Here is a 26,291-nt window from a genome sequence, read left to right on the forward strand (position 1 = left end):
GGAAAATTTCCTCTCTTGCACATCCCTTAATATCAAGTGTGTTACTTAATGTTATGGCAACAGGAGGTGATTTTTCCATTTTCAGACAAAAAGAGACATGATCATGGACTTAATTAGTGCACAATGATTTAATGAAACTTTGCAGAACAACAATGTACCTAATTAGAAACATAACAATTATACCAATGTACCTTTCCTTGTTTGAAGGGACCATTAGTCATTGAGGTGGTATGTTTTGTAATTTAAGATCATCTTAATTTTCGTTTTCTGACTAGTTAAGTGCAGTCTTCGTCATGTTCAGGTAATTGCTTTACTAACAAGCTTAATTAAACATTCTGTAAAACTGACAGCTACGAAGTTATTCTTCTTAATGTGTTGCTCACAAAAACATTAACTAATTACATCAAGCTCTTTACAGGGCTTACGTACCTCATAAGCTTAATTCATTAGTACTTTAAAGAGCTTTGAAAACTCTGACTGTAATAACCTATGGAAGTGCTTTGTATTGTCACAGTATTAAATAGAGCTGTTACACCCAAGAAATGGCAATTCCTTTGTACAAAGTTATTATGGGAGAGACAGTCTGCATTTTAAAACACCTGCATTTCAAGCAGTAACTAGAGACTCAATGAAGTTTTTGATAAACCTAAAGCCCATAGAGTTCATAATTCACAGGAAAGGATGACAGAGTTTGTAAAGTTTTCAGAAATATAGCAAAATCATGAAGTCCAAAAAACAGCTCATATTTCAATTGCTGGAAACAGGGTACAAGGACTGAGTAGGCCATGTTTGAATTTTGGCATGCACAAGCACTGAATTATTGGTGTAACTAGAGAATCCCATTGCTTGGAAGAATAAGTTTGTCTCTGGAAAACAAGACAAGAACAAAAAAAAACCACACCACAGCCACACATCTTCATCCCTTCCCACTTCAGCACTTGAGTGTAGCAAATGAAATAATCCAGATCAACAGTGAAGGCAAGTTTTGAAGATTTCAGAAAAAGAACCAGAAAGGCCAAATGCCTAAAGGGTAAAGAGATTTTTTCAATCAGTACAACTCCCACCCATGGAGCTAAATTAACTCAAGAGCCATGAAAGTACCTTGTGTCTCCTATTGAGATATTTAGGTGACACTTGAATCCATTGTAGCACAGGATCTGGGCATGGATTTCTCACAATGTTCAACATTTCCCCATTTAGCTGTGTGTTGGAAATCAACACCATTGAATATTTTCCAACAGAAGATGAGGGAGATTCCTTTGACTAGCCCTCAATAAATTAGTCAAGGGGTTGAAGGCTTCAGTGTCTTTGGTGAGACTGAGTTAAATAACCTGAGCCTTTATCTACAACCAGGAAGCTTAAAAGGTAAACTAAACCACTGTGTTTATTATTTTGTTTTCCCCTAGGACCTTTGTATTATTGAGTGCTCTGGTTTGGATAACTTTCCCCAATTTTATCAAGAAATTCCTGCCTCTAGGATGACTTCTAGTTCTGAAGACATCTACAATGTCTTCAGAAAAACAGCCAGAATTATTCTGGGATCAAGTGGCTAAATGAGAGCCTGTGATGGGTATATTTGGGATGTGTGTATTTCCTTAATGTGAATTACTGCACATTTATTGACACCCAAGTTTCACCTACCCTTGATCAGCCAGTCACACCTCCCTTGTGTTCTTTCCTTTACATCCATTTTTTCACCCCCTCAGGTAACAGTTCAAAGCACAGAAAGAGCAACCCCTGGTGCAAACATCACTGTTGATGTTGAATGGCAGCCCCAGGTTGTTAGTGAAGCACTTTGATGCTGCTCAGGCCAGGAACCACCAGCCCAAGCCCCATGTCCCACCCAAGCCCCTGCTGTGCTCGTGGCAGAGGCCAAACCCACCCTGAGCCAGGAGGGCTCAGCCCCTGCCGTGTCTGTGTGTGCTGCTGACGTGACCAGGAGGCCAATATACAATTTCTGAAGGTTTTTTTCCCCCCCTAAAACACAGTGGCTGCTCTCCATTTTTTGTTTACAACCTCAGCAAGACTCTGTTCGTGTGCCCAGGATATCACTGCATGTTCACAGAGCAGTGGATGCAGAGCCAGGTGCCAAAATGTACCTATATAAAGCAGTGCCCACACTCCTGTGTCCACCTTTCTGCATTTTCACAGTCAGCACTGCAGGGCCAGGAATTATACTTGACAACAGCACTGGCATGAGAAGGAAAATGACCAAAGAAAGCTTTGATTTGAGTCACTTAAAGTCAATAAAGAGGGATTGCATTATCTGCTGAAAACTAACACTGAGCTTGAGGGAAGCAGTATATTCTGTTTTTAAAAGATACCAGAAACCCATGATCACTCCTGACCATAAAACATTTGTTAGAACACTAACATTTACTATTTCATTTTAATGCTCTGCCTAAAGTATTTTCATCTCGTTTACCAAAATTTGTCTTCTGAGGAAAACCCCCAAAAAACCTGAGTTTTGCTAGGACAAAAACAACTGATAGTTAAACATACAATAAATTAAAGATGAGACAAAGTTGTTTCAGAATAAATATTTTAAAATCTCATTTAAAAAAAAAAGAAAAAACAAAAAACCCAAAAAACCAAACAGATCAGCTGCTGGGGGGTGTATCTTTGACAGTCAAGCATGTCAGCAATGGGAATTGTTTCATGTCTTCGTGAGAGCTGTCAGGCTTACAGTCACAATAGTTTGGCAAATTTGTAACATTGGCAGAACTTCTGATGAAAACCATTTGGATTTCATGGGAGAAATAAGAGCAAGCCAAAAAAACCCACTCAGAGCTAACTGAGATGCAGGTAAAATGCACAGAAATGAGTTAATAGGGTGACAGAATATGCAATGAAATCTATTTACTACAGAATATCTTACACACTCTCGAGAGCTCAGACAGAAAAAGCTGTTTTCAAAATGAGCTCAATTTTAATCCTAAAACCAGATGTTAAATTACTGCAATACAAACTCCTGGAGAGTATTAAAGAGTAACTTGTTTAACAGGCAACGTGTAGCCATTTTTGTGCAGTTTGTGGGCGCACAGACAAGTTTTCTGATTTGCTCCTTCAGCCAGAACAGGAGAGAGGCTTAAAAGGCTGAGCCATGGCAGCATTTTAATATTTGTGGCCTTTAATGGTGAAGGATTCAAGCTGGGAAGATAACAGAGCTGCATCATCCCTGTTACATCAGAGCAGGGAATTTCCCCCCACAGTTGCTTTATTTTCCTGGATTTTTTCTTTTTTTTTTTTTTTTTTTTTTTGGGTGAAGGCTGTTTTTTGATTTTAAAGGATAGCTTTACTAACTGTCAAAACTTCCCTTGCATGCACAAAGCTAAGAGAACCTTAAGGATATTCCCTAAACACACCTTCTAGTGCCTGAAGTGCTGTTTGTGGAAGATGTACCTGAGACGTGGAAGGCTTTATTTGCTAATGGGAGATCTGGAATGCTGAATGGCTGTGAAGCCAGTTTCTTTTATTGACTCAAGCCCTAAGGTGATCATATTTTTCAGTGTAACAATGAGCCAATTTATCCCCACTGGGTTATGGGAATTTTTTTATGGTACCATATATGCTGCATCTGGCACACCAGCCTATTAAAACCATGGGTTAAATGAATTGTTAACCATGCAGTCTGGAAAAAAACTAATTTAAAAAATAAATCTATCGCTGAAGAATGATACTGCTAAGTTATTTTACCACTTGGAGACCAAATCTTAAGGACAAGAACTATCCCAAAATCTTCTTGTCTGAACAAGCCCATCTGATCAAATGATTTTTTTTTTCTGTTGCATCATCAACATTAAGAGTTCTACTTCATTAGGAGAACGAGCTGTTTAGGGAAACATGAATCATGAAAGTCATAAGAGCCTGATTTGCTGTTTGTCAAATACGGAAAAAAAATCTACATTTATCAGCACTTTTACACAAAAACCCCAACTTTCCTAAACTAAAGAGGACTGTAATTTAACACTGCCTGTTAAGGAAAGATGTTTCATCTTCCCACCACAGCCTGGATGAGCACAACTGACAGGGATCTCAGAACTTACCTTGGTAGTGTAGGTGTGTCCATCAGATCCACAGACAGGGCTGGAATGTGTCATGGGACAGGGTTTGCATTTTACTATGTTGGCTGGTCCAGTCCAGTGCTTCTGGGCCAAGTTGCCTTTCTTTTGTCGAAGGCTGTAAAAGAAGACACACCACACTTTTTGAACACCTTTGTCCAAAACAGAAGGATTAGACTTCTCTGAATAAGGCAAAGCTGGATTTGCAACACAGTATTAATTTAGAATCATTTTGATTGGAAAAGACCTTTAAGATCATCGAGGCCAACCATTAACCCAGCACTGCCAAGTCCACTAAACCACAATTTAAAGCGAGTAAATTAAATACAGCTCCTAACAATGCTTCTATAATATGGCACATTACAGCAGGCAATCTAAGAAGCCATAAATTGGTAGGCAGCCTTAGATTTACTGTACTTGGCAGTTTCATTTTGATTTATGACTACAAATGATTTCACTCCAGAATACAGCATTTTGCTGAACTGCACAGTGTTTCTTGTCACACGGGCAAATAATGTTACATCAGGCTGTGTTTAGGGATGTTTTCACCAGGCTCCTCAGAGTTGCCTTTGAAAAACATTGTAATATATATTATGCTTATAAAAAGGTATAAAATCACCAAACCCCTTTGTCCCTGTACGTGCAGAACTCCCCTCTACACACCAGCTGCTGAAGGATCAGCCAAGATTCCCAGCTCAACCACAGTCCCTTAAGGAACATTACAAAGTGACAGAGCATCTCCAAACCCATCAATGTTTATCCTGTGGGAGTGACTCCAGTTGTCCTGAAGTTATGGAATACTCACTTATTGCATTAAGAATGCCCATGAAAAACACATCAGCTCCAAACCCTCACTGCCAAACACGCCCATTGGTCCTGACTAAGGTTCATTTTCCTGTCATAAGGAACTACCTGACTGGTACAACATTAAGTGATTATCACCAGCCCAATGCTGCAAGCTGGTTAAAAGTTTGCTTTAGAAACCACAAGCCAGTGTGTTACAATGCAGAATCATTTTGGTCATGTGTGCTTGTCTTTCACTTGAAAGCATTTACAAGGCAAGGCAAGGCAAGGCAAGGCATTGCAGCAGCTTTGCTGGAGACTGGTAAGAAAAATAAACTGCCATCTGTTCTGGTACCACAGGAAAAAAAAGATATAACAGTTCAGCTAGAAACACATTTCAATGTGCTGCTGAATGACTTTATCACAGTTTTAGAAAAATATATACAGATATTTTTTTAAAGCAATTTCACTACAGCTTGCAATTTGCTACACAATACCAACTCTGATGTAATGACACATTCAGCTGCTAAATAATAAAAATTCTATTCTTTCATCTCAGTTCTAGTTTTCTTCAAGTCCAACCTTTGTCAGAGCTGAATACTACTATTAAGAAGATTGTGCCCACAGAAGGAATCCAATCATGATATAATAAAACTATGAAAATAGAAGCCAAGTATTTAAGACTAAATTCTCTTGTTATTTTGAAGAAGTCTTCTTAACTCAGAGAGCAGCACTCCCTCTTTCAGACACATTCTGCCTCACAGAGGTACCATCATAGCAGATGTTAAATGCTGTGGGTGGGGGGTTGCTTGGCTCTGAACCCCCAAATCCAGCTGTGGATATGATCTCTGAGGCTGTACAAAATGTCAGTTTTTCACAATAACTGACTTCTCCACAGCCCTCAACAATGCTTTGCTATCAAAATATAATGATTGTCTTATTTTCTCGAGCTCTTTTGACTACTGGCATGTCTTTTGCCTTTTTTTCAGCCTGACACGAAAATTTCCTCATTGACTTTACTTACAGCCCTGCATTTCTGCAAATGCACAAACTCAGAGGCAAAAATATGTTTGAATGTCCTACTGTAGATAGTGATGAGCAGAGTCTGGAGACAAAGGTGAAAGGAGCTGTGCTGGTCCTCTGGACACTGCAGAAGGAGGGGTCACAGCACAAAACAGACTTTTTACCTTTTCGTTGACTTTAATTTCCATAATCTCAAAAGACAGATCCTGGTGTGTATGTAAAATTGTTAAGAACACTTTAGGATTAGCTAGAGAAAAATCAGTGAAGAAATGCTAGAGCTGAGGTGTGTGATTTAGTGTCATCAAAGGCATCAGCCACGAATCGTGCAGGGGGGGGATGAGTGACTGAACTAACAAGCACCTCAGCTAAATTAGATGTTTACTGCAGTTCTGAGCTAGACTGATGCCTCACAAATCACAGGATCTGAGTGGCAAGTATAAAATACCCTGTACAGCATCAGTGGACCAAACTACCTCAGGCATTTTACATCATAAGGTTAAAAGAAAAGTCCACTGAGGACAGAGCTGCACAGCCTTACACCTCCCTGCTCTTAATTCAACGTTCACATGGCAAAGCCAGTTCCTATTGGAAAATTCTTCTTATGATTGAGCTTATGATGTTTTTCGCTCTCCTATCATCACTTAAAAAAAAAAAGTAATTAAATGTGTTTGTTTCAAGCCATTCCAGCAGCTCATTGAGCCCTTTCTATCACTTCACTGAGTCTAAAGAACACGCACGGCCTCAGGCCCAAGCTCAGTTCTCACTGCAGCTGCCTCCAAGACAACAAACAAACCAGATGTGTCCCCTTAGCTGGGGACTAGAACAGTTTCACCTGAACATATTTGCAGTTTTGCCTGCAGACAATGAAGGAAACATCATTCTCTTCCTACCAACCCCACCTTTCATCTTCAGGATCTTCTTTTGATGGGAAGAGGAAACTTACTCTCTCAAAGAGAGTGAGATTTAATAACAAGAAGAATTCAAGGTGGAATAGACATCAAGGCATTCCATTAATTTAAAGCAACACCTCAACAATTTCAGTAGTACTTCATATAAGGTGTGTAATGAAGGAGGGAATGCTGCAAGAAATCTGCAGCATCCTCACTCCTACAGGTGCATGGAGTTGGTGGCACAGCAGCCATTCTGGTTGCAAGAAACAGTCTGGCTTTCAAAAATTAATATATTCTTTACAAGATACGTTTTTGTCAGAAACAATAGTGCAAAGTGTCACTCTATTTGAAGCAAGTCAAAAGTAATTTCTGTCAGCTTGGCCAAGTGAGCAACAGCTGAAGGTTTGAACTGGATACCCAGATTCCACAACACCCCCACCCAAAACTACAGGAAAGCACCTATTTTGTAAAAAGAACATCTATTTTCAGAAAACAAACATGCATTTCTCTGGAGTGGTATTTTGAGAGGCTGGATGAGACTTTTGGAAGCTTTTCAATCCTATAACTCCTAACAACACATCAAACATCCAAACAAACAAATTAAAACCTAGACAAGAGCATTGGCTGCCATAAGCAGCCAGCCAGCAAATCCCTTCTCAGTGGCAGTGCACATTCACATACTCTGGGAACATGCTCTGCTATGCTATGCTAATCATGTTGGTTTAGAATAAATATGTCAGGAGCAAGCCAGGCCAAAGCAAATTACCCCTTTTTCTCTGTTCTTTTTTTTTTTTTTTTTCCCCCTGACAACCAACTTTAATCCTGCTTCAATTCCCAGAGTTGAAAGGATCCATTACTATTTTCAACATTCCAAAAGCAAATGTTTTGGTCAAGTATTAAGACTTGTAGGCAAACCCTGGCTGCTTTTGCTTTTCAGGCTGATAAACTGATGCACCAAAAGGCAGAAGTTTTAAGGAGTTTTTAAGTCTTGCAGAATTGAGCCTCTTAACCTTTGAACACGCAAAGAAGTTTTAGTGATTTAAAAAGCTCACACTTCACACAGGGAGAATGTACAGTGACTCAGCCTCATTACTCATTACACAGACACATCACTTACCACATATTGTGAGGATACAGGGAGGTGACATCTGTTTGGCTGGCACAGGAGCAGGGATGATGCTCCAGGGTTTCCAGATGCTGCCAGCCAGAGGCCAAGACTGTACATGGAATCTCTGACCAGAGCTCCAAAGCCACAGACATCCACATCATAACCCAGGGCTGCCAAGCACGAGGCTTTATGCAAAAAGGGGGCTCAGAAGCTCCAGAAAACTTGGCTCCACCCAAGATTTTACGGCTTCCAGGTGTGCCCTGGGCAGCCAGAAGATCAGCCCCAAGTGGGTACAGCTGGGAACACCAGGGATGGGAATCACCCAGCCTGGCTGGGAGCATCAGTTCTGGGCACTGAGACAACCTGCTGGGGAGTTTGAACCGGCAGCAAAAAGTTTATCAACCCGATGCCTCAAACAAAACATCTCTCATTGAGTCATATTAAAAAAAAAACCTCACAAACCCAAAACCAAACCCAAAGCCTTAATTCCTGACCAACCCTTTGACTGGATGACATGGGCTGAGCTGTTTAGGGAATCTCTGTATTAGTTCTTATAAAAATTATCTCAGGGACAGCACAGAGGAGCAGATATGGAAATAACCTCTGGCAAAGCCAGAGGCCAAAATAAAGTTACTTGCACAAAAAACGATGTTTGTTTCTTAACATTTACGATTTGATTAATTTGCATTTAATTTTAAATGTTACACGTCCTAGAATTATGAATAATTTCATTTTTATTTGTCTTACAAGACTCCAGGAAAAGCTGAAATTTTAAAATATTTTAAAGCAGCGTTTTTGAAAGGGAATAACTCATCTTTTTGGGTGAAACCTGGAGAGTATCAGTGTTTATTTTTGAGAATATGACCTATCAGAAAATAGGGGCACATTATATTTTAATAAGCCTTATTATATTTCAATAAGCTGTATTATATTTCTGTATAAGATAATGACAAACTCAGAAAAACATTTGAGAAATTATAATTTAAAAAGGCAAACTACATCAACTTTTTTCTCCCAATTAATATTTTCCTTATCTCTGCCAGCTAGAAACAACCAAAATATCAACAGCTTTTACAAGCAAGACTGTCTGTGCTTTTATGTGGTTATATTTGATCATCCTAGTGCAAATTCAATTGAAGCTGTAAATGAACTTTAGTAAAGAGACAAAATGCACTAGGACTCATTCATTTCAAAGAAAATTTACAGCTTTAAGAGTATGTTACTCTGCTTCAAGACCAGTTATTCCCAAATGCACATACAATAAATTGTCAGATTAAGCCTTGAGGGGTTTAGTGCAATCACAAATCAGGTTTCTTTGAGTACAAGTTGGCAGGCTGTTGCTTTGAAAGTCCTGCCAAAGTTTTGGGAGGAAGGAGACAGTAAGTAGAAGTTCCTCCTTAGGCTTTAGAACTTATTCAGTAATTTTATTGCACAAGAAAACCCAAAGGAGGTTTTGTAAGTTGAGTTTCCAAAGGTCTGGCACAAATAACAGCAGAAAGTTTCTCAAAACCCCCAGCAAATAAGTTACACGATTTCTGCTGACAGAAGGTATCAGGTAAACAAAGAGTGAGATTGGTACTGTCTCTTCTTGTTCTTTAACTCACTGGTTCAGTGATGTTACACAAACCTAGAATTCTGTTCAATTCACGTTGCAAATTGCAGCGCTCCCCTCTTGGTTTTTCTGTGCCTAAAATCATACAATTGTTTGCTTCAGCTCCTGTCGGAACAGCGTTGAGCTGGTCAGGAATTTTTTGATAAAACAGGCCTTCAAAACAAAAGACTGACTTGATGAAACCAAATTATTTCACGGAGATAAACTGGTGTTGCTAAACTTTTACACTCTGAATGGTGGTGTGCCAGTTTGTCTCAGGCTGCAGGTGGTCTTGAGGACCCAAGGTTGGGGCTTGGCACATTCCTTGACACATCAAGTGCTACAGAGACAGAAACTCTTGATCCTATTTCCTCTACTTTCAACACAGAAGCCTGAAAGCCCTCAGAGCTCTGGTCCTCGCTGGGCTGGTTGCATGCAAGACCATCTTTTCCCAAAGGTCTCTTCCAGAGATCACTTCCATGAAGCAAAAGCCATCTCACCATCCCAAGGGTTGGCAGTTCCCTGGAAGGCAGGTCTGAGTTAGGCACCCATGGGTGAGCCCACCTACTGCAAGGGCTCCTCAGGTAAACTTGTCTTCAGGTGTCTGTTGTGTACATTAGTTTTCAATTACAGCCCACAGGGAGACATTCCTCAGGATTGGGATTAACTTCATCCATCTTTCTTTCTTTCTAGACATTATATCAACCCAAAATTCCCAAGTCATGTACAACTATTTCAAGCCTTATTAAATAAAATTGAGAACTTCAGTGCACCAGAGTATTTGTGCTTCCTGAGAAGCTGGAAGGATCTCTAACAGAGCAAACTCTGGAACAATTCAGTGTGGGAAGAGTTTAAAATGTACTGCCTGTGCCTTCTCCATGCCTTATGCACAGGTTGTTCTTGTCTCTCTGGAGGAGGCTTATCACACTGCAGATAAACCCAGCAGTACCTGCCTGTTTCTATCTTTCCTTTGCATAAGTTGTTTCTCTTGTTCTTAAGGAAAAGAATGACAGAGCTGAAACATGTCAGAAGAAATGGCAATGCTCTCTTCTCTCTTCGTATCATTTTGTTATTCTGTTTATTAGAATTAAGAGCACGGCCTTGTTTCTATAACCTTTCATAGTTTTCACAGGAGTTGGATATACCTTGAGCCTCTGGCAGTCAAGCTATGTGAGGAAAACAGTCTACACTTGTTACCTTGAAAAAAAAAAGGTACTATGCTATTGAATCAGATACAGACTCCTTATTTAATACAAACACTGTAAAATGAGAACAGACACATGATTACAGCAATTTCTCTACCTGGATTTTACATCTTCACATACAAAGAATAATAACATGCAGAGCTGCCTTGCACTGCAGCATCATCCCACTGCACTTACATACTGCCACTTCCTTTGATTTCAACATTCAAAGAAATAATTTCAACTATCTGATTGTACTAAGGCTATTGATTACTTCCTCTTGCTGCCTTCATATCTGTTCCTCAACAGATCTGGCTTAAAAGAGCCATAAAAAATAAAAGGGCCAGTCCTCACTGCACCTGGGGAGATCTGCAAAGGTTCTTAATGGGGCTGACTGGGGACCCTTCTGGCAGAATGAGGCTCTTTCAAGACTTTGTTACTTGAATACTCCACTTGCTGTTCTTTCAAACAATGACACCAATGAGATTATATTGGGAATTAAATCTGCCCATTGAGGAGAGCACCAACAGCCACAGGAGCATTCCCAGAAAGCAGGTTGTACTCAGAGGATAAGAGCTGGAGATGACAAATTTAGGGGAGAGTTAAAGCAAAAATCTCAACTGTTGGGGTGAAAGTGTATCAGGTGTCATTCCAGTGAAATGAAAAACTGGTATTTCCAAGGAAAAAGGAAGAGTCAAGCCTTTATTTGTTACCAACAGTAAGAAGGCAATGTAAAATAAGCATGGGGGATACAACACACCAGAAGGAATTTCTCAGCTAGATATAGGGAAGGCTGAAAGTTTTGGTATAGCAGCATGTTTTGCAAGAAAAACCCTGACCCATCCTGCAGGGAAAATGCCCTGAAGATTCTTGCATGGATCCCACTAGGCCCAGCTAGAAACCAGTTCTTGAAAGAGAATAAAGAGTCTTGGGGCACAGGATGCTGAGGGTTGTTGGTTCTGCAAGGAAAAGGACTCTTTTATTTTATATTTTCTTGTGTGCTTTAAAGGAACAGAGGACTTGGAAAAGCTGACAGAGATTCTGAGGACCCAAAAGGCCAGAAGTGCAGTGTGTTAGGCTGAGATGATTTCTGATATCCAGCAACACCAAGTCAGAGAACCCCTGAGTGCAACTACTTGAGCAAGGCTGCTCAGCAAACAGCAAGGTCTGTGTCTAAACAGATATAAATGTCATTATAAATACTCTTAAACTGCCAAGACAACTCTTGCACAGTATCAGGGTCTCTCAGTACAATTATCTTTCTGAGATGTTAGTTCCTGGCTTTACTTATTCCTGGACTAAAAATGCTAAGATTGTTTATTAAGGCCATTAAAGAAGCACATGGATTTCTGCCTTTGAGCACTTCAACACATAAAAATAGAGTTTGAAAGTTCCCCTTACAGTCTTAACTAACAGATTATGGTGCTTACAGGCAATTTATTTTTTAAGTTCTAGATGATTTTTAACTTTCAGACCTAATACATATGCTCAACAGCTGCAGAGTTGTGTGTAAACAGGCAAGGTGCACAAAGGAAAGGAGCCAAACCAAAAAATCCATACAAACATAAAATCCCAGTGTTCTTAAAAGTCATTGTGCTCTCCTGAATAAATAACACAGCTTCTAAACTCTGCCTGTTCTCATGAATTTTCATAAGAGAATTATTTTGCTTTTCATCATTATTTTTCTACCAACATAAAAAGGAATCTCAGACACTAAACTATGTAAAAATAAAGTGAAGTGCCTTGAATTTCAAAGGAGGAGGGAAGATAGCAGGAAGTTCATAATTAAAGCTGAAATCTTCCTCCCCACTCCTTGGTTTGTAGGAATCTTCAGCAGCCACTTCTGAGCCCTGGATTTCTCATGCTGAGATGCAGGAACTTGGCATTGAGCACTTAAAGGTGAGCTGTGCAGCAAATGTAATATTTTTTTTGGGGTACTGGCCTTTCTTCCCTTCTCTGACAGCCTATGGGTTTTTTCCCTGTTCCCAAAAAAAGAATACATTCTAACAGGATAAAGGTACCTTTTCTCTGCCCAGGATCTCTTTATTTTGATATTAAGATAATGTATTGATCAGGTCTGCCTCCTCCTGCTGGCAGAGCTTGCCAAGATCTCCAAGGAAGCTGAATTGCTGATGGTGTGTGAGATTAATCTGAGCTGTCAGGTTTGTTTGGGGAGGAAAGCTGATCCTCCCTCACCATGCCCTGTTCCATGCAATTAGACAGCTTCAAAATTGTTTTCCCTGAATGTGGCAGAGCGGTCGTGTCCCACCACTTCCCTGCTCCAGCTCATATTTCTAGTTCCAGGGTTGAACCCTGGGTGGCCTGAGCTGTGCAGACACAAAGGTGCAGGTTACTTGGTGAGGCTACAGATCGAGGCAGATTTCTTGGCAGCATTTAATAACTCTGTAAAGTTCCAACACGACTCTCCCAGAAGCTGAGGACAGAGAAGCTTTCAAACCATCCTCGTTCTTGGCCAAGTGCAGAGGTCTGTGAGGTTTAACACCATCCAAACTCCACTGCCTCATGTCTCTGCAGACATTCAGCTGTCTGGCAGGATGAAACCATTGGGACAAATCAAGGGGCTGAAACAGGTGGCAAACCCACCCTGGGATCTTCACCAGCTCTGTGTCCTTCAGCACAGTCCATGACTCAGCCTTATTTATTCTTGCAATGGCCCAGTTCAGTCACAGGCAACACAATCCTTAATTTCATACTCCAAAATGCCCTACTGCCCAAAAAAGTGAGAGTTTGGTTGGGTTTTTTTTTCTGTTGTTTTCTTTTCTGAAGCAAAAAGGTTCAGAAAATCTTGTTGTCACTTTGCAACCGCAGGGGAAAAAATCAACACCCTCCCCCCAAAGCATCCTTAGACAGCTCAGCTGAGTTCTGCTTCATTATGTTGCTTTTGCTTTTTCTTGAGGCGAATAACATGCAATCCACACCAAAAAAAATTGACATATTGCTGGTAGGGATGAGAAAGTAAATGAATTTTTAAAAATATTGTAAAAATTCTTGCCCTTAAGGCACTAAACCAAATGTTTCTTTTTAAAAATGACTGCACAGTACTTCTGCTGTGTGAATACTTGCTGCCATGGTACAAACAATCAGTTACAAGCTGTGCTAGCAAAATATTTGCCCCTTCTGACACATTTTATTATGAGAGAGGCTTATTAAATTCTCAAGAAATCTACAGCAGATTAAGCTGTTGAGGATTTTTACAATTAGCATTGATTACCTAAGAACTCATGTGTGATTTCTGCATAGAATTGGCTTGTCAAACAAAAGACAATTTAAAAAAAAAAAAAAATCAATCCCAAAGCCACCTCCAGAGTGTAGTCAAAATCCACTATACAAGGTTGGTTTGGGGAAATAATCAGAATGCAGTTTCCTGTGTCAGAATAAAATGAATGTTAGTAAAAGGCATGCAAACCAAATCAGTTATAAATACTATAAGGAGCCGGGTAATTTTAAAATCCCAACCTTTTTAGCATCTAAATAGGCTAATGCCCCTGTTGCTTATTCAGCACTGCTGATTTAAGAGAGCTCAGGACTGTGAATGTCTAAACATTCTGCTGCATTTCTCAGCACATTCAGTGCTGCCTGTCTGCTTATTTGATGCTGGAGATGGAGCTCATAATATCTACACCCTTCCCAGCTCTCAAATGAGGCCATCAGGAGCATTACCCATCTTCCATCAGGCTGGGTCTTAATGAAAGGTGACTGCAGCTTCAGGAAGGTCCCAGCTGAGAGACAGAATTTACATAATCACATTAATTTATGATGCACATGATCCAGTGTGGAGACAGCACGTGGTGCAACACACCTCGAGGAGAAATTTGAAGCTGAATGCAACGGACACAGTTGTGGAAACCGCAGGACGCGCGTTTCGGGAGGTGCTTTCACTGAGTTATTAAGATTTCACTTTGCTGTGCCCTTGAATCACGAAGCCTGGCAACCACACGTTTCAAACCCCCCTCTCTTCCCATATTCTTTGAGCATGCAGCTCCATAGGTTTCCCTACCATGGAGGCTCCAGCTGCCATCAAAAATGCGACTTAGCTGCGCGTTTATACTTTTGGAAGTGTCAGCGTTTTATAGCAGCTTCCCCAAAAGTTGATTTTACCATGTTAAAAAGTAAGAGTGACCAGTGGCATGTTTAGATAGGAAGCATAACATTACCTGGGACTTTAACAGGTTTTATAAAAAAAAAAAAAAAAAAAAAAGAAAGAATTTAAATACTTTGCTGCCGAGTTATTCAATAGGAATCAGTTTTGTGCAGATGGTGTTGTTGGCTTAGGATGTGCCACCTTACTTTCAATCACTCAAATTCCACTTCAGCACACATTTCCCTTTGTTTATTGTGCAGTGGTCACCTACACATCTGTGTTCTCACCACTGTGATATTGTTCCATTTCATCCTTTGTAGTTTAGCTTATGAGAGACTGATGGACTGAACAAGGGTCAATGTTTCTTCCTCTTTATCAACTCATTGGACTAATCCTGAATCAACCATCTCACTCTCAAGAAATGGCCACTCTTTGGACCATGTTTTTCTGGTGTACTGAGCTCTATTGCTGTGAGCTCTCAGATGGCTTTCTCAACAGTTTGTCTTTCCATCCCCTTCCCTCCACTGTTCTTCAGCTACTCACTTTTGAGTTCTTGGACTTTATTCTTATTCCTTCTACCACTTCTCGGCTGCTGTGGTGGAAATTTAGGGATTGCACTAATTTTTTCACTGCAAATTAATCCCATTCTTTTTCCCCCAATGTTGTTGCATTTCTTCATAAAATACCCTTCCTCTCTCCAATCCCACTGTCTGTGCTCTGCCTCCTGCCTGACTGGCATCTCTGACTCTCTCCTCCACCCCTATTTTCTCAAGATCTGATCAGCTTGTTAAAGGAAAATTTTATAAAATTGTGAAAAAATTGCAATGCCCTTTCCTACTCACTGTTGTATTTAACCATTTTGATCCCAGTCTTTCAGCCCGACCACTCTGCTCTGACCTCCTTCCCACCAATCTCCTTTTCCTTGCACTTTTCCCCTCCTACCTCTGAAACTTCCTTCTGCTTCATTCAACCTCAAAAATGAGGCCTCTTGGAGCAGCAGTTATTTCTTCATTTATTTCTTCATCTCCTCTTGACTATTCTTTCCCTCTCTGCTAGGATGTATCATATTAAGTATTACATTCTCTCTAAGTGGTATCTCAATATCATTTTGGTGCTTTACCTGTAATAGTCTAGTCTTGCCTTTCCACACTTCAATCCTTGGAAGTCTGAGAAACTTTACAGGTGTTGGCTCTGGGTTATCCTTCTGTCTCTTTGTCCAATTATTGTGATTTCCTCTCAGGAACACCTTGTCCACATTGGAAGCTCACTATGCCAAAACCAAACACACCATATTTCTTCTCACATCAGCTCCTCTGTTTTCCAGCTGCTGTTTCCCTCTCATCACATTTGTTATCTGGGCTTATTTTTTAATTCTAGTGATCCTAACTTTTTCCCTACCTTTTGGAATTTAGCAGAGAGCCCTCTAAACAGGTAATCAGACCACTGAATATGAGTTTTCAACAGTTTAGTTATCACAAGAGGTAACTCTTGACAAGATGTGTACCTCATCCTCCAAATGCTGTACGTACATCTGTTTGTTCCTAGTGACATTTCCACCCTGTCAAGAACAAGGGGCACCTCATGTTGAGCCCAGTCATTTCTTGTAGCAGAACCACATCAACAGCACAGAGCAGGGATCATGCATCAATCTGCAAAGGCAGACAGGGAACTAGGCTGAACAATATGCACACGTTTCCAAACAGAACTTTGGTGCAGACAGTGGCATTTAACTGAAACTCAGCTTTTACCAAAATATTATAGCATAATACAAAAATCTGAAAGCAAAAAAGGGTAAAAAGAAGCTGCTGACTTCCACACACCAGTAAAAGAAAAAACCCTTCTTGCATAAATGGAGCAGCAGCACAGAACAAGCACCAACCTGGCTACACCAACACATCTTCTGTAGGAATTTGCAAGAATTATCCACCCAACGTCATACTATCATACTTCAGCATCATACCAAAACATAGTCATTAAGCCATCATGCAGGCTAATGGGAATTTCTACTGAATATGAGTAACACTGAATCTTCAGCTTGTATTTCCTGACCAAGTGTCTACAGATGATTTATCTCCTCTTGATTGTGATCCTGAGGTGTCAGTGCCAGCGCTGTTCTCTCCCCAGCTGTGAGGAGGGCAGGGCTCCCATTTCAGCACTCAGCACTCTGCTGGTGTGCTGGAAAGGGCTGCAAATGAGCAGCTCCCATCGTGTTCATCAAAAACTACACGAGTTTCTGAAAGGAATATGAACCCCAGTTACACAGGCAGCTGGTCCAAAACCAAGCACAAAATCCTGAACTAATGAAGGAACTAAGCAACAAAACCCTCAGCCTTCTGAGCTCTCCTTTTGCTAAGCTGAAGTATTGTTGCAAATGAAAAATTTATACACACATAAAACATAGAGGCTCCAGAAATTAGGTATGGATGAGGTGCTAAGCAGGACTGACCGCGGTGTAATTCAATTTGGCAGTGCTGGGCTTCAGGTAAACTGGATTAACTAAGACTGAAAAAATCTGTCAAAGGACTTGAAAGAGATTTAAAGCTGGATGAATGACCGGAATAATGGCACACACATTACAACGTGTGGCAATGAGGAATGGACAGAATAATTTAGAGAACAAAACTATAAAACGTCCTTTTTGTTCAACACGAGCCATCAACTTAAATGCCAATAAGGTACAAAGACTGAATTTATAAAAAAGAGGAAAGAAAAAGCAGAGGATATATAAGTTTCCTGTATTTCTGTCTGCTCAGTTGCCTTCTGGGCAAGGCAAGAGACCAGATGTGAGTTTAGAGGAGCAGGTTTGAGTCTTCGTTAGTGTTTTCATCTCTTTTTAACTAACTCTGTTCTCTTGACTTCTTAACTCATTAAACAAAAACCAAAAAATACTTACATTATGTTTTACTACCAAGGTTAATTAGTCTTCCACAGCTGATGATCACTGATGGTAACAACCAACTAATTAGAATGGTTTGTTTTGTTTCATAAAAGAAGATGGATTGTGTGGTGATCAAAGCTAAAGGCTGGATAAATCAGTGGAGCCAAATTCCCAACTGTCACTCCCCATCCATATTAAAGAACATTTTCCTAGATATTATCATAATAAAGCTGTGACAGAGCTACAAGAACAAAACTAACATGAGTAGACCATATTGGTTCTTACAAATTACCAGTAAGCAAGAAAAAGTTGTAAGGCTCAAAATTTTCATCAGGGAAAGGAGAAAGAAAAAAGGGGAAGCAGAAGAAAAATTGAAAAGATTGCAAGAGAATTTGAAGTCATAAGGTTGCATTCTCCACCAGTGGCAGCTTAAATGTTACTTCACAACAAAATAGGTTAAATTTGAGTGTGGACAAGTGAAATAATTTAAGTAGTTCAAATATCTTCCACAAGACCTTCACAAAACTATTCCTTTCTAGCTACGTGAAAAATTTACAGATTATTGATTCAGTCCAATTGGGGCAAAATTGTGACTACAGTAGAAAACTCCTCTAACCCAAATCTTAACTGTTGTGAAAGTCCTTCCTCAAATCCCTCAAAAAAATTGGCTTCACAATAGTTTAGGCCAGAGGACAAATGAAAATACCTAAAAATAAACAGGAGAGAAAAATCTATCAATGAACATAACTGGGATTTCAATGAAGTGCACAGCATGCTTTAGCCCTTGGTTGTATCTTCTTTCTTTTGAAAAGTGACATCATTTTGAAATTTAACACAGTTGTAAAAGAGCCTTAAGGAACAAAAATTTTTTATTTTAAAACTGCATTTTGTTTCTAGGAATATGTTTCTTCAGATGTGTGAAAAAACATAAGCCCTCATTAAGGGACAAAATAATTTCTTTTCAGAGTGCAGATCTAGACAGGGGAAAAGTACAAAGACTGCCAGGGAATATTTATTTCATGCCAAGTTTCGCTGCTAGAGTTCAAATGTAATACAAGTGAAATACTGCAGTAGTTAAGAGTGATCACATCACTAATGTTCACAAGATTTGTGAGCTTTTTCCCCTCCCTGAATCCTGCAGGTGTAGCAGCAAGTCCTCAGAACATTCTGAAGCAATTGCTCTCCCTGGAAAAGCATGAAGAGAGATAATGATAGAAATTGCCTGTTCTTCAGTATGCAAAGAGAATTCTAAGAAAAAAAAAGTTAAGTTGAGGGATATTGGAAAAATCTACTTTGCGATATCCACTTATTAAAGATACTGTGCCAGAAAATGGAAAAGAATGGAGACTGAGAAAGTTTTTTAGCAGTTGGCATTAATCAGAAAGCAGTGAAGACCCAGGCAAAGGATTTCATCTTTCAGAAATTCTAATACAAGATGTTTAATTTCTACCGCTGTAGGATTAAAACACGAAAGCAGCAATGCTGGATCACTTCCAAACAACAAAAAGAGGAGAGAAAATATCTCTGGACACTTTTCCAGGAGCAAAGCCATGCTCTGTCTCTAGAGATAATAATGAAAAAAAATGTCTTATTTTCTCTAGGTGCAAATGATAATTGAATACTTGAGTCAGTTGGGGATAAATATATGGTATAGGTTCTCTTCACAACCTTCACATAAAATAAATGCATCATACCACCAAGACAGGAGGTGGTGACTCCCCCAGTCTGATTTGACTGACATCTCAAAGGTGGGACACTGAAAAGTCATGGAGTGGATTTTATTTGCAGCAGCAGCACAGACACAGTCGAGCCTGAATCCCAGCTGAGTGCCACAACCATCAGGCTACTCAGTGAATTCTGCATAATTAATGAAAGGACCAAGTCCCTCCTCCAATTAACATCAAGGGAGGGGGGAATAAAAACTCCAGACGTTCAGGGCAAGCCATGAAGAGAACTCAATAACCACTCGCCAGCAGACCCAGCAGACTCTTCTGCCTGAGAACCTCTTGTTTCACATGATAGATTCAAGGTCCCTTCACCCTCCTACTCACATGTCTGAGGTGAGAGACTTTCTTGTCAAAAACTATTCTTTACATTCCTAGAAAATGTTTTGCTGAATTGACAGGAAAACCCTTCTGTTGGATGGCTCCAGAACACGTCTCCTCAGTGCTTAGAGCTGAAAGCCTGTTCTCATTCAAAGCTCATTTCTGTTTCCACTTTCTCAAAATGTTCCAGTGTTAAAAAAAATCACAGCAGGGAACTGAGTAGAAACTGGGACTGCCAAAGCTACACAGACAATTCTACAAAGTTAAGAGCTAATCCAAGAACATTAAACCCCCCACAGTTTGAAGTACTTTATCTAATTGCCATATTTGATTTCATAGAGGTGGCAATTTTACACTGACTGCAATGCAAGCTTTCTTATTTTTTTTTTTAAATATACTAATTGGAGTAGGAAATAACTCCCTGGAATCTGTCAGAAATTTTGACTTTTTAAATTGCAGTTACTGAATATTCTGTATTTACTTGCAATGAATCTTTCAGGGTTTCATTGTGAAAGCAGAGAACATAAATGCAATAATTGAAAACAAGCTGAAGGCTTGATACTTCTCTCGTAACTAATTTGAAAACTTGTTAATCTTCCTGCCCTTGCTATTCCACAAAGATTTAATAGCACGGATCTGTAGAAATGTTTCCTGATAATTATGCTCCATTAATGTAACAGAATCTATCAGGATATATCTGCTATTAATTTATTTATTTATTTTAGACAGCCAGTTAAGTGGTTAGAATGAATATACAGATCAAAGATATCACAGCATCAGAGAATAATTTCACTTGGAAGGGACTTTTTAAATGTCATCTAGTCCAACCCCCCTGCAGTGAGAAGGGACATCTTCCACCTCCCCTTCATCTAAACAAACATCACAAACAAGAAAGGTGACTGTGGATCTTCCAAACATTAAATGACTCTGTAAAATTCCAAATCTCAGGCTTGTAAGCAGGAGATGGGCTTTAACAAACCCCTATTTTCCTGATAAGCACAGTGAATGTGGCAGCTCAACATCATTTCATGGCAATGCCTCCTCACCAGCTCCAGAGCACCAAACCCACCAGGCCAAACCCTGAGGCTGAGGGATTTTGAAATGATAACTCTTTTTAGTTTTAAGGAGCTGTGAAGGGGATTGTTATGAGATAAAATTTGATCTTCTGATTACTGGCCCTGAGAATTTAACAGAGACTTTCACAACAGATTCGAGGGGGTCAGAATGACAGGAAGAACTCAAAGCAGAGAAGAGATTTTCCTTCTTATCATTTTCTGGAGTTCCAATATCTGATCACCTCTTCCAATAATTAGAGCACAGAGGAACTTGGTATTGATGATAGAGACTGTAAATACAATACACATTGACATTTGGGGGTTTCCTTCCTTGACTCCTCTAAAAAAACTGGCTGCACAACAAGAAATGCAAAATATTGCACAGAAATATAATGACTTTTTTCTGCCTCACTTTTTAAAATACTGCAGATGCTCATGGGAATTCAATTATTATATATTATAGGACTGGTTTAAATCCAGAGACAGAAGCAATATGTCTTTCAAAAGCATGCTAAGGTATTACTCTTTCTGCCTAAAAGGTGGATGGCTCAGCATTGCCTTCCTATAGGTAATTTGGAAGTGGAACAGTGATACCTGAGCAGACACACTGAAAGGAGCAAAAGTATTTTGGGTTGATTTCTAAGTATCATTAGTACTGCCTACACACAGAGCTTTAAACAGACTGTACTTTGGTGGCTCATGTCCATAAATAATGTCACTCGTGGTTCACTGGTTGAATTAATCTGATACAAAAGGCCTAAATTGAAAATCTGTAGGTTCAACTCCTGATGAGCTCTGGCAAAGCACTAAGCAGGCAATCATAAGCTTACTAATGAAAAGAGAATGATATAAATTGAAATATTAAAGAAGCGGGAAGTAATAGCTTAAAAGTTAATTTTGATAACATAACTTGCACCAAATAAGAAAATGATTGATGTAAGAAGCTCCATTTTCATGTGCTATTTCTTTCCAAAGAGTGCAATTAGATGGAACTGCATAGATATGAGAGGGATCAAACACCTCAGACTACCTTCCTCAATTCCATATTTTAGCTGACATTCATGTCCTTGTTGCTAATCTGGTTTGGAACTGGCAAACCTCTGTGGGAATGTCTTCCCACTGTACCTTTTTGGCAAGCTTTAACTCCAGAATGAAAGCCACTTGCTGATGAATTCCTCAGGGTGGTCTTGGATGTGGTTTCATCAGTTTTCCTGGTGAAGTTTAGTGCCTGAAATGCTGAGGGATGCTGAAGGAGACAAAAGAAATTCAGCAGAACTCTGCTGAAAACCATCTCAGCTTTGGAGGAGCCAAAGCTTCCCACCCAACAGAGCCACACACAGGGGGAAGAGCTGGGACCACACAGGGCAAGAGGTGGGAAAGAAGAGTCTGGCCCAAGTGACTGGAAGTTCAGCCTGTTGTTATTGATGCCTTTCACTGCCAGGGAAAGGCTTTAGAAGCAACAAATGGCAAGTCCCAGCAGTGTAATGTTGAAATACAGAACTGTTTTGTGAACAAGAAAGATCAGTCTTTGATCAGTTTAAAACTTGTGTACGTTGAGTCTGCACCACACTGAAAACACAGAGTTGTACAGAGCAGCAAACTGGCCAGTAGCAAATGAAAGACAATATTTTTAAGGCCTAATTTCCAAATTTCACACAAAATGTACTGTTTGCAATATTGACTCCAGTTTGAACGTAAAATGCCATTTGTCAAAATGCAGGTCCTAAAATGCTGCACATTTAATACTGGATGTTGGAAATTGAAGAAAAGCTTTAATAAAATTCCTTTGCTGTAAACATCAGTCCCCATCTTACAAAAGCAGGGCTTTTATTAGCACTAAAAAGACTTCCAGTGAACACATTCATGTCCTGGGGCTTGGACAGCAAAAACCAGCAATAAATTTAGAATCTCCAGTAAACAGATCATTGTATAAATACAGAATAATTTTCAGAGCATTGGAGGTCATTTGTAAACATTAAAGAATAATTTCTGACTGGCTGGATTACTCAGATTTGAGATAGGGATAAACAGCAAAAATACAGGGGCATATTAAATATTATTATAATTTTGCTTCCAGCAATTCTACAGTTAAGTTTTTTAATATATAGGAAATACAAAGAGGGTGAATTGGGAAATACTTCCTTAATCTACTGGGCTGTGGTAAACACAAAAATATTGCAGATTCCAGGTCAGGTGAGGATTAACACAGAGAAAGTCAGCCAACAAGTCAAGAAGAAATACACCCATGTGTCCTAAAAGCTCAGTGGTCACATGGAATGTTCCTGACAGGAACACAGAGAGCCTGTGGAACTGTCTCCTTGGGCCCCACAGCCTCAAAGTCCTACCTGCATGTATTTTAATGAGTGATGATGATGTATGAAGATTTTTTTGGAAAAATATTGAAAATCTACGAATTATGAAGCTAATCCATGTGAAAAGCCTAAAACCTTCTTCCAGGATGAGGACACAAAGGCAGCGAGTCCTTTCCAACTCGATTCATTTGTTCATTATTCATTCGTGGGCAAATCTCGTGACATTTGCCAAGCAGATGACATTTATACCAATTACTGTTTTCATTTCTTGCTCCCTTTAAAATGAGCAAGAGGAGCTTTACAAACAACAAAAAAAAGCCAACATCCCTTCTGCTATCAACAGCTCCCAATCCAAGCCAGGAACAGACAAATGTCATGGAGGAGGTGACTGAACTTTTAACTCAGCCTTCTCCCAGATATCTCAAGGGAAACAGGAGCTTTTGGATGCTCACTCAGCTTTTGGATGCTGACTCTTGACAAGCTGATAAGAGCTGCATCAAGAGATTTATATTTGCCCAATTCTGAAGTCTACAAAAGGACCCACTGAGATAGTAAAACCATTGAAGAACAAACATTATGTTGCCCTTATTTCATCTTTCACATATTCAAGTTTTCCTGCTGGCTTGTGTTCCCTATGTTCCCTGCACAAACTCACATTCACACTTAACTTTCAGACATGCATTTTCCATCATTATACATTTAACTTTCATATTACTCAGATCTCAGAGCTCTGAACACTGAATTTTATATATAGTTTATATGTAATACTGAACTAGGTGTAGCTTGCATTTATTTCAAACTCCCTCCTCCCTCTCCTTTTGCTATCATGTTAATAAAAAAACCTTTTGTGTTACAGAGAAAAGTAATTTTGGCTATTGTGTGTTTTTACTGAGGATGAAACAAATGTGGAAATGCTTGAAACAGCAAATTGCACATATATCTACCATAGATATCAACCCACAAAACATTAAAGCCAGAACTGTTCTCCAGAAATCCCAGTTGAAAGCCCACCTGGAATAAGGACTTCCAGATTGCAGACATTCTGCCCTGGAAGAATAACCAGAGGTTTAAAGCAGGCATGGATAGAAGAGGCACTTAAAAGAGGGGTTTAATTTCAGAAATAAAGATGGAAATTTTAACAAGTAATGACTCAGAGTCATTGCAATGACTAAAGATGTGCAAAGAGTTTAAATAGCAGGAAGACAAAGTGATAATTTTGGGTTTCATTTCTTTACTGATCTCAGCAGCCAAACCCGATGAGCTCTGCTACAAAGGAAAACTGAGACAGGCAAGAGGAAGGTCTTTTTAAGAGAGTTTTTCTATAAGAAAAGCCTAAGAACATTTGCCAAGTCTAGCAAAACCATAAAGGGTCATTATTTCAAAATAAATATGCTGAGGAACCATTTAAGAAAAGTCCAGAAGTTTTAGCTGGGTTTGAATAAATTTAGGTTAGATATTAGCAGGTTTCTAACCAGAAAGGTTCTGATACTCAGGATTCATCCAAATGGAGTAGAGAGAGCAATAAACCTTATTATCATTAAGACAGAACTTGGTAGGCTAATGAAAAAGTTTATTTGATACTGTTGCAGAGGGATTGGACTTAATGATCCAAGAAGTCACTCCTGGTCCATTTTCACATACTGCTAACAGCACACAACTAGAAATATTAAGAGCAGGAATATTACAAAGCAGTATTCAACCCATCCAATAATAGTGTCCTTAAATGCACAAACTATTTATAAATGTCAATTAAAGTGCAGAAGATAAGAAGTCATTTTCTTATTCTATTCACTACAAAAACTTCCTGATGATAGCAAGGGGATCCAGAGGGATTGAGATGGGTTTCAGTGAGTGCTTTGAAACTGGGCTAAAGGAAGGATGCAGCAGGAGAATGTCTCAATAACCACTGGATTTCCTTTGTGCTTGCAGCATCCTCAGAGTAAAGCAGAGCACAGTGAGACAGGAGCTGCAGAGTAAAAGAAAATGCCCTCAGCAGCAAGATGCTCCCCCCTGCAGCCCCATGCTGGGTGTCTGTGAATAGAACACAGTAAATCCCCTGTGGAGAGCAAGAACAAGTTCATCTCCTGCTCTGGCCAATGTAGACAGAGATGAGGACTCCACGCTCTAAAATCCATTCTAAAAGAGCTGTGCACCATCAGATATTTCAGGAATTACTCATGTCCAGTGAGAGCCAGTCCCTTGCACTGCTCTAACGAGCTGAGGAATCGTGACCAGCCACGAGGCACCAGTGCTGGGGAGAGAAGTGCAGGGTGGTTAATTGGCCTTGGGATGCAGAAAGTCCAGGCTATCAGGGACAATCTTGGGCAATTTCCATGGCAGATACCTGTGCTCTGCCTGACCATGGTTTCACAGGTGTGCATTTTGCTGGGGCAGTTTGGAAATTCATGGAAATACCAAACTTCCTGGTGCAAAATTTGGGCACTTTTTGCTTTGAGTCAGTAACCATATTTGAATTCAGCTTCAGTACTTAAGGTAAGGAAAGTGGATCTTTCCTAAGTTTGCTAATTCTTCAGGGTCTTTTACCTCTGAGTTTTGAAACACAGTGAAGTCAACAGCATATCTAGAGCTTGAGAAAGCCAGAAAACAGCCTGAAAAGAACATGAAGCCTTGTCTATTGAGAGGACATACCACAGCCAGCTTCCTCCAGGAAATAATCAACTGGAGGATTTTTTGTGCAGAAACTCCTGGCAGCAAGTAGGTCACTCCTGACCCAGAACTGAAGGAGCTCATTTCACTGTGAGTGATGAAAGCCAGGCCTTCCACGGATTCTCCCTGTGGTCTCTTTAGTTAAAAGCAATTTAATGCAGGCAGAGCTGAAGCTGAGAAATGGACCACTTGGAGAATGAGACCTACAGTTTACAGATGATCCTGTTCAGCAGAGTAATATCTGCTTTTAAAACCAGTGAGAGCTGTTCCAATATTCAAGCACCTTTGGACTGAATCCCGGGCAGCTACTGATGGAGACTGTCTTGGTGGAAAAGCCATTAACCTTTGGGAGTTCATGCTTAGATCATAATTTTCATGTTCAAAATTTTAAAAATAACTGTAATGGGGAATAAAGGATCGTGCCAGACTCTTATGCTGCTGTCTCTTAACAGTCAGTGGTCCCCCTGAGCACTTAAGGATTGATGGCACATCACACCATGTGCTTTCTGTCTTATTAAAAGGCAACTTAGCCCACATAAGAAAACAAAAATTCCTGATTTCCACATGTCTGTTACTTGTCTGCTGCAAATTC

At 39.8% G+C, this 26,291-nt stretch overlaps 1 protein-coding gene and 1 long non-coding RNA gene across 2 annotated transcripts in view; both read right to left on the minus strand.

The window, feature by feature from the left end:
- Nucleotides 1–26,291, minus strand: part of SPOCK1 (SPARC (osteonectin), cwcv and kazal like domains proteoglycan 1) — a 229,447-nt gene that overhangs the window by 85,595 nt on the left and 117,561 nt on the right. The window contains exon 5 of the mRNA XM_027682817.1: nt 4,047–4,179. Coding sequence (XP_027538618.1) covers nt 4,047–4,179 — 133 coding nt within the window. The remainder of the gene's footprint in view (nt 1–4,046; nt 4,180–26,291) is intronic.
- On the minus strand, nt 16,568–20,309 carry LOC113967147. The gene is made up of 3 exons (XR_003534104.1): nt 20,298–20,309; nt 17,374–17,376; nt 16,568–16,688 (listed from the first exon to the last, which is right to left on the minus strand). It is a non-coding gene; the product is annotated as an uncharacterized LOC113967147 (long non-coding RNA).

This window comes from Neopelma chrysocephalum, unplaced genomic scaffold, assembly GCF_003984885.1.
Source record: "Neopelma chrysocephalum unplaced genomic scaffold, ASM398488v2 Primary Assembly neopelma1_63, whole genome shotgun sequence".
Classification (NCBI taxonomy): domain Eukaryota; kingdom Metazoa; phylum Chordata; class Aves; order Passeriformes; family Pipridae; genus Neopelma; species Neopelma chrysocephalum.